At 47.4% G+C, this 9341-nt stretch overlaps 1 protein-coding gene across 1 annotated transcript; it reads left to right on the top strand.

Moving 5' to 3' along the window:
- Positions 1-461: 461 nt before the first annotated feature.
- On the top strand, positions 462-1211 carry LOC139181224 (uncharacterized). The gene has a single exon (XM_070784131.1). The coding sequence runs from the start codon at positions 462-464 to the stop codon at positions 1209-1211; it is 750 nt and encodes a 249-aa protein (XP_070640232.1).
- The last annotated feature ends 8130 nt before the right edge of the window (positions 1212-9341 follow it).

Below are 9341 nucleotides of genomic sequence, written 5' to 3'. Positions count from 1 at the left end.
GCTCCCTGTCTGGATTCACTTGCATATGGCATGATGGGACTCCTAAACAGGGCCTTGTTCCTGGGGTCTGCTTAGAGAGAGGACCAATGAGCCCCTCTTCAAAAAAAGCCAAGTGGGGGGGCAGGGGGAGGGGCAAGGAAGAGATGGCCTGTCAATCACCTTTTTGCAGCAAATTCTCTTAGGCTCAGAGGCCCCCAGGTCCAGTTGGAGAAACCTGCTGGAGGGAACAGCAGGGGCCAACCTTCCCTGAGCCTGGCTGCTCCCGTTTGAAGTGCCCTGGCCTTGGTCAGATTTCAAGGCCAGCTCAAGGCCAGGTGGCACAGAGGGAATCTCCTAGTCTGACAGTGAGGTCCTGGCCTGCGTTGAGGCCACCAGACTTTCCATCCCAAGAAGGGGCTCTGCTCCTCAGCCATCCTTGCCTAATCCTGGTCACCCAGCACGGGTGGCTGTCGCGTAGGCCAATGCCAAGCAACCTCCCCGCAGCACCCGGCCCCGCAGTCCCCTCAGACCAGCAGGCTTCCAGCCCTGCAGTCCCCTTACCCCAGCAGGCTTCTGGCCCCACAGCCCCCTCACCCCAGCAGGCTTCCAGCCCCACAGCCCCCTCACTCCAGCAGCCCACTAGCCCCACACCCCCTGGCCCCACAGCCCACTCACCCCAGCAGCCCCCTGGCCCCACACCCCCTTGGCTCCGCAGCCCCCTAACCCCAGTAGCCCCCTGGCACCACAGCCCCCTTACCCCAGCCACCCCCTTGCCCAACACCCCCCTCACTCCAGCAGCTCCCTGGCCCCACAGCCCCACCCCACCCCAGCAGGACCCTGGCCCCGCAGCCCCCTCACCCCAGCAGCCCCCTGACCCCACACCCCCCCTTGCTCCAGCAGCCCCCTGGCCTCACTCCCCACCTTGCCCCAGCAGCCCCCTGGCCCCACAGCCTCCTCACCCCAGCAGCCCCATGGCCCCAACCCCCATCATTCCGGCAGCCCCCTGGTACCACATTCTCCTCACCCCAGCAGCCCATGGCCCCACACCCCATCATTCCGGCAGCCCCCTGGTACCACATTCTCCTCACCCCAGCAGCCCATGGCCCCACACCCCCTGGCCCAGCAGCCCCCTCACCCCAGTAGCCCGCTGGCCCCACAGCCCCCTCACCCCAGCAGCCACCTGGCCCCACACACCCCTGGCCCAGCAGCCCCCTGGCCCCACAGCCCCCTGACCCCGCAGCCCCCTCATGCCAGCAACCCCTAGCCCAACATTCCCCTGGCCCTACATACCCTCCTGGCCCCAGCAGTCCCCTGGCCCCACAGCCTCCTCACCCCAACAGTCCCCTGGCCCAACACCCCCCTCACTCCAGCAGCCCCCTCACCCCAGCAGACCCCTGGACCCAGTAGCCCCCTGGCCCCACACACCCCCCTGGCCCAAGCAGCCCCCTGGCTCCACAGCCTCCTCACCCCAGCAGCCCTGTGGCCCCACACCCACCTGGCCCTGCAGCCCTCTCACCCCAACAGCCCACGGCACCACACCCCCTGGCCCAGCAGCCCCCTGGCACCACAGTCTCCTCACCCCAGCAGCCCCTTGGCACAACACCTCCCCTCACTCCAGCAGCCCCCTGGCCCCGCAGCCCTCTCACCCCAGCAGCCCTCTGGCCCCACACCCCCCTGGCCCCATAGCTCCCTCATACCAGCAGCCCCATGGTCCCACACCCCCTGGCCCCGCAGCCCCTCACCCCAGCAGCCCCCAGCCCTGCAGCCCCCTCACCCAAGCAGCCCCCAGGCCCCACATCCCCCTGGTCCCAGCAGCACCACTGAAGCCACCTTCGCAGTTGGCTCTCACCTCTGCCCCCACTTCCCAGCCAGAGCTATTGAGGTTTTATGTTGGATGAAAGTGACATAAAACCAGCTCTACTGGCCCAACCAGAGCCTGTGCTGTGAAGGATGGAAGGGAGGAGGGGAAGATGGCAGTCGTGTCCAAGGGAGGGTTGAAGACTTTCAACATTTACTTTGATTTGGAGGAGGCAGCTCTTGAAAGTCAGTGGAGGGATCCCACCTCAAGGGGCCAGAAAGACAGACTACGGTGCCTTGGGCTGCCCACCATCTTTCCCCACCCACACCCTCCTGGCCTGTGTATCTTAATGAGATGATAGAGGACACTTGAGCAACTTGGCCTCGTAGTTCACCAGAGGAACATAAAGGCTCTGAGGTGGGAAAGCAAAAGACCCTCGAAATGTGCACAGGAGACTGTTTTCTGTCACAGAGTCTGTGGCACGGAGACTGGAATGTGCCACGATTCAGGGGCACCATGCTGTTGAGAACAGGAAGGAAGAAAAAACTGTTGAGGGGAGGCAAATTCCTCAGGCTTCCCAAGAAAGATGTGCTGCTTCACTTGTAGCAAGTGTAAGCTGTTTTCAGGACTCGATTAATATCGTTAAGCAACTTAATGCTCCAGAAACTTCCAGTTAGAACAGGCAAAAACAAAATCTAAACATCATTAAGTAATTCATGATACTGAGAGAAAGTATGCCTCTATCAACCTGTATGATAAGAGATACAAAATCATCTTGTGAGCTTACAGATGATGAAAATAAAAGGAAACCAGGTATTGCGGAGGCAGTTGTTGAGGAAATCAAAAAGAAAACTTGAGGAAAAGTCTGACGGTAAAAGCCACCCTGAAAGAATTCTTTATCTTGGCATCAAAGTTTTGAAATGCAGAATTGCTCAGAAATATGATTCAGAAAGTCCATGAGCCTATTTTAGAGCACCTGAAATACTTGTCCACAAGTTCTCAGATGCTGGAGAGCCTACGAATTTCACAGTTGAACTTCTCTGAATCCAGTGACTATTTCTCAAATGAGGTGTTGACTGAAACATATCTAATAAAGTCATACCTGGATGATTTTGATCCTTCTGTTCTCACGGACCACAAGTTATAGGCTGCATTGGGTGCTGAATACATTGGAAGAAGAATGTCACTCAGAATGCATTAAGGAACAGGATAGCAAAGGAAACGGAACTTCCAGAATAGGGTACAAAACAACTTTCAAGGACGCATACTTCAGCTACTTTTGTACTCTGGAAATTCCAAAATTTAGAATACTAAGTGGGGTTGGTACAGGTAAAATAACTGAAGATCAGTTACAGTTCTTCTTTCATGAGTGTACAAGATCAGTATTTTACTCAACAGGACAAGACACACAGAATGATGATGATGACACAGGCGAAGAATCAAGAGAAGAAGCAAAGCAAGAGGAAGAAAATGATTAACCAGAAGAGGAAGAAGAATGCAAGCTGCAGTGAGCCAAGGGCATTAAAGATCATTAGAGAATAGCTTAAACTTACGCTGCACTGCTTATACCTTCTTTTAAAAAAAAAAGTTTCTAGGTACCTTATTAGGTACCTAGCAGGTTTTAAAACCAGTGCTTTCTTCTTAGAATTTTAATGGTCTCCACTTTTCTGCCAGATACATAATTTACTGCATCCTTGAACATCCATAGTTTGATTCTCGTGAAGTACTTTTGTCATAGGTATACACCGACAGCTGTAAAATATCAGAATCCTTACTGCAAACTAAGAGTGGTTTAAAAGCCTTCCTGAGAAACCAATTGAAGCAGTTTTCAAATTAGCTTACTTGACTTGTGCCTTCATCATTGTGCTGTAGAAATGTAGTCTCTTGTACTCACTAGTACACAATGCACTTTTAACCGAACCATGTGCATGGTTAAGGGTTCCAGTAAGCCACCTTCAGTAACTGTCAGCTTCTTTAAGGATCTTTGCACTGATGTTTAAATCAAAAGAAATTTGGAGACAAGTGATTCATCACTGGGGTGTCAATAACGTCTTGTCTTCATTTTATACTTAGCAGAGCAGTTTTTGTAGCACTCTACCTTCTAGGAATGCTACCTGTTCACCTTTCGGTAAACTTGCATCAGATTATTTTGTTGAAAGAAGGCTAAAATATCAAGGGGCAAAAGATGCTCTAGAGCTGTGGTCCCCCACGTTTCTGGCACCAGAGATAAGTTTCAAGGAAGACAATTTTTCCACGGACCAGGGAGGAGGGGGATGGCTTGGGGATGATTCAGGTGCATTACATTCATTGTGCACTTTATTTCTATTGTTATTACATCAGCTCCACCTCAGATCATGAGGCACTAGATCCCGGAGGTTGGGGATGCCTGCTCTAGAGCCAGTCAGTCAGTTCAGTCGCTCAGTCGGGTCTGACTCTTTGCAACCCCGTGAACTGCACCACGCCAGGCCTCCTTGTCCATCACCAACTCCCAGAGCTTGCTCAAACTTATGTCCATCGAGTCAGTGATGCCACCCAACCATCTCATTCTCTGTCTCCTGCTCTAGAGTAGTGGTTTTCAAAGTGCGGCTCCCAGGGTAATGGTCTAGGAGGTCACATGGTGCAAGTGAGCCCAGCCCTCCACTTTGGCTAAGACAACAGAGGAAGAGGCTCACCTCCATCTAAGACCGACCTTAATTCACTGGCTCCAAGTGTTGCAGGTAAAGTGACTAGGACCCAAGGGCTCCTCTGGAGAGGAGACTAGAACTCCTTGGAGCTTGAGCCACACACCCCTCTGAGGATAATGATTTCCTGGAGGTTGTAGAGAAAAGTGTAAGGCAAACTAATGACAGAAGAACATAGATCCGGTGATGCCATTTATATAAAGTTTTAAAACATGCCAAAAATGCTATGTACTTTGGGATATAAGTGTATATTTAACAACCTCTTTCATTTCCCAACAATGTAGGCAAAGTACATGGGAATGAAACACCAAACTCATGACACCAGTTACCATTTGAGGAAAGGATGTGCAGACCTCCAACTCCGTTTCTATTGTTTTGTTTCTTAAACTCAGCAGAGATTACCTGGGCCCCAAGGAAGTTTCTATTAGTGCTCATACCTATAGTCTTATGTGTGACTTTAAATGTGCCTAATCTCTAGAATTGGGCTAAGAAAGTGGGTGAAAGGTAGTTCATCAGAGAAAGGGAGTTTGGGGGGAAGGCCTCGTTCTGCAATTAGTTAAGGTCACTTAGACACCCATTCAGGATGGCATTAGCAGACTGCTTCTCCGGTATGCTACAATAGCATACTTCACAAGCAGCCTCCCTACATCCCATCTCAAGACCCTCACTGTATGGAACCTCAAAGAATCTTCTTCATCTTTCTGTCTTAAAGTACCAAATACCTTCAGAGACAAGTTGACCTGAGGCAAAGCTATGAAAGTGGAACAAGACTTGCATCCCTAGATCCTTTACCTGTTTTATCAGTGACATCCTGTCAAGCAGTGGCCCCTGCTATCCTCCTCAATTCCACCATCATCCCCATGCACCTAGAATCAGGGTCACTGTCACTCCCAGATAGGCCTCCTTTCCCTGGGAGCACCCCATGCCCCCAGATCTTTCCTTCATTCTTCTACTCATCTGCTCTCAAGGTTCCTGTCCCAATTACTAAAGAACCTGCCTAATACAATACCTGGCTAATGATACAAAAATAATAGTATTTTCAGTAAGGATGCGATTCCAAGTTAACATACAATGTACTTGTCTCTGAAAGGTCCTATGAAATTATGCTAAGATAGGCAATTTCAGAACCTGTGGCAAAGTAGGGGAAGAAAATTTTAGAGGATATTTAACTTACACTATGTAAAGACACAGCAATTTAATGTGTAAACTCTCTGACCTCCAAAAGTTGAAATTTAGAATGAGCTAACCACAAAGCAAACAAACATTAACACTGATGCAATTCTCTGCCATCTTATATATATTATAATGACCAAATTAAAAGACACTTTTTTTTCCTATGAACTTGTCCCCCTCAATCTAAAGATACTTACGTGTGTTTGTTAGTCACTCAGTCATGGCTGACTCTTTGCAACCTCGTGGACTGTAGCCCACCAGGCTCCTTGGTCCATGGCATTCTCCCAGCAAGAATACTGGAGTGGGTTGCCATTTCCTCCTCCAGGGGATCTTCCCAAGCCAGCGATTGAATCTGGGTCTTCGGCATTGCAGGCAGATTTTTTACCATCCCTCCAGCAATATGAGATGTACTGGTATATAGAGAAATTACCCAAACTTTACCGACATTCAAGGCTCAACTTTAATCTCACCCAATGGGGGCTCTCCAAATTCATAAATGGGATCCTACACATAGTAGCATTTGACTCTGTAACTTGTACAATTAACCAATACAGAGGAAGCAAGTTGTTTATAGTCATTTAACAAATGTTTAAGGGGCCTCCTTGGTGGCTCAGGGGTAAAGAATCCGCTTGCCAGTGCAGGGGATGTGGGTTCAATTACTGGTCCAGGAAACCTGTGTTCTAGACTCCGGGAGCCACTGCTGAGCCCACATGCCTAGAGCCATGCTCCACAACAAGAGAAGCCTCCAAAGTGAGAAGCCTGCACCCTACAACTAGAGACTAGACCCTGCTTGCTGCAACTATAGAAAAACCACTGCAGCAATGAAGACCCAGTGCAGGCATTCATAAATAAATCTTTAAAGTAAATAAACAAATGTCTGAGTATTTACTCTGTTTCAGATATGACTCTAGGTGTTTGGGGGACATAGTGAAGAAAACAGACAATAAGCTCTGCTTTTGTGGCACTTAACTCTTGGTGGTGCTCGGGGAGGCTGGGGAGTTAAGACAGGTGTAATAAAAACAAAGATAAAATGTATTAAATGGGAAAAGTTCAAAGCTATGAAGGAAAGAGAAACAGTGGTAATATAAGAGTGTTTGAGGGTGCCACTGTGTGACAAGTTGTAGTCAGCGATGATCCCCTGTGAGTGTTCTTTGACTAAAACCTGAATTCCACACCCATGGTAGATTCATGTCAATGTATGGCAAAAACAATACAATATTGTAAAGTAATTAGCCTCCAAGTAATATAAATAACTTTTAGAAAATCAAAAAAAAAAAAAAAAAAACTAATCTGAATTCCAAGGAAGACGCAGCCATAGGACAATTTGGGCAGAAGATTCCCATGAAAATTAATAAGAACATAAAAGTGGGGGAGGGGGCATTTCTTCTGTACTGAAGGCAAGCATTTACTGATTGAGTGTGGACAAGAGGACCAAATTAAAATTCTGCTTCCTCTGAATAAAAAGGGCATGCTTAGAAGTTGAAAAAACCCAGACAAACCTCACTAAGAACCCTTAATTCTGATAATGCTCATTGTATATTATCATGTTAAATATTCACAAAAACCCCGTGGGGTGGTAATTATTCTCTTTGTTAAGATGAAACTAAGGACCATGGGAAAGTTTACCCTAAGCCACACAGCTTTTAACAACAAGGGACAGAAAACATAACGTGATCAAGAATATCTGTCTGCAATCAATAGCCAACTTCCTATTATTTAAGGGTTGGAGACTGGGATTCTCTAATCAAACAGAAGAATTAACAGAGTCTTTTGCCAACTCAGAAAAATGAAACTGAACTATTTGCTAAATAGCAGAGTGATCATTTCTAGATAGTGAGATTAACGGCAATTTTTAACTTCTTATTCCAGGCTCTGTTCCTTATTGGCTGTGTACCCTTGAGAATCTTGCTAAAGATCTCTGTGTTTGGTTTCCTTATTTGCAAAAGATGGATAACAACAGTACTCACATCATAAGGCTGTTCCAAGGAGTAAATAACATAATGTACGTGTTTAAAATAGTGCCCAACCTATAAGTATTTAATAAATGCTAATCATTATCATTACCTCAATATAATTTGAATTTGAATTGTTTGAGCATAATAAGTCCATATGTTTAAAAATCATTTGTATTTATCTATGATTTATCTACCCATGTCTTTTGCTTATATTTCTATTATTATCTTCATTTGTATAGGCAAGATATGTGTGAATTTTTGATACCCTCTTTAATCTTATGTGTTTTATTAATCTGTTGTACAAAGAATATGTATTATTTTTATAAAGAAGAAAAGCGTGGGATCCTAAAACTTGCCAGAAAGACCTTGGAGGGCCTTAGCAGAACTTTTCTTGACTCAACTCATTCCTAAATGCACCAAAACTCTTCTGCTAGCTCTACCATCATCTCAACGGTTTTTTGCTTTGGAGGCCAACCTCCTTTTCAGGGCAAAGGGCAAAGTCTTTATTGGAGCCTTCACGGCCCTATCTACTTTAAAGGCCCATCGGCCACTCTGCTCTACACTCCTGCCATTTTGCTCCCCGGCCAGGTACACACCAACACATCTCTGCCACTCTTCATGCTGCTTCCTTTACCTACAGGAACCTCCTTGCCCCTGCCTTTTTACTGCCACTTGAACTCCTAGCTTCAGGACCCCCTGAAATGCCCCCTCTTCCACACTGTCCCAGGCACCAGCCCACCCCCTTCATCTACTGGCCATAGCTAATCATCCACTCTCCCATGCTTCCTTAACACTTGTGCTCATCCTTATTACAGCACTGGACAGAGTGAGTCGTCATTGCCCAAGTGTCTGTCTAACCCTGTAGGTCGTAAACCAGAACAAGCCATGGGTCTCAGATAACTGAGTCCCCATGTCCGAATATAATTCCAGGTATATAGTAGGTGCTTACATGTGCTCAGTGAATGCTTAAATGACTAGGGGCTGGAGTGTTTGTCCTATAGCTTCAAGTGGACAGACTAGTTGTTCCTGACCTGGAAAGACACTTGTATGATTTCTCTTGTTTTGTTTGCTTTGTTTGGTAACATGCTGTCTCCTCTAAAGTGAATAGTTGATGGTCTTGTTAAAAGTTCTGAAGAAAGAATGTACAGAGATAGGAGGAAACAAAGAAAGCATAAATAGTCTGGTTTCATGGGTGGGGCAACGTCCCTGGTGGCTCAGACGGTAAAAAAATTGGAGACCTGGGTTCGATCCCTGGGTCGGGAAGATCCCCTGCAGAAGGGAATGGCAACCCACTCCAGCAGTCTTGCCTCGAAAATCCCATCGACAGAGGATCCTGGTGGGCTACACTCAATGGGTTTGCAACTTCTTATGGGGGAAAAAAAAACCCCGTCTACCTGGGAGTATGTGTTTCTCTGTTAAAGAAGAATGGAGGCAGTCCTGTCACAGCATGGGATAGGAAATGGGAGTGCCCTAATTAAGCACCTTCCTCACCCAAGGACCTCCATCGCATCACCCAGGTCTGCCCTCTGGCCAGAAACAACATCTGCCTCCTCTTCCTACCCCTCAGTTCAGTTCAGTTTTTCACTTATATCCGATTTTTTGTGTCCCCATGGACTGCAGCACACCAGGCTTCCCTGTCCATCACCAACTCCTGGAGTTTACTCAAACTCATGTCTATTGAGTCAGTGATGCCATCCAACCATCTCATCCTCTGTCATCCCCATCTTCTCCTGCCTTCAACCTTTCCCAGCATCT

Source organism: Bos indicus, chromosome X, assembly GCF_029378745.1.
Source record: "Bos indicus isolate NIAB-ARS_2022 breed Sahiwal x Tharparkar chromosome X, NIAB-ARS_B.indTharparkar_mat_pri_1.0, whole genome shotgun sequence".
In the NCBI taxonomy this organism is placed as follows: Eukaryota; Metazoa; Chordata; class Mammalia; order Artiodactyla; family Bovidae; genus Bos; species Bos indicus.
This window is presented reverse-complemented; position numbering and strand designations above follow the sequence as displayed.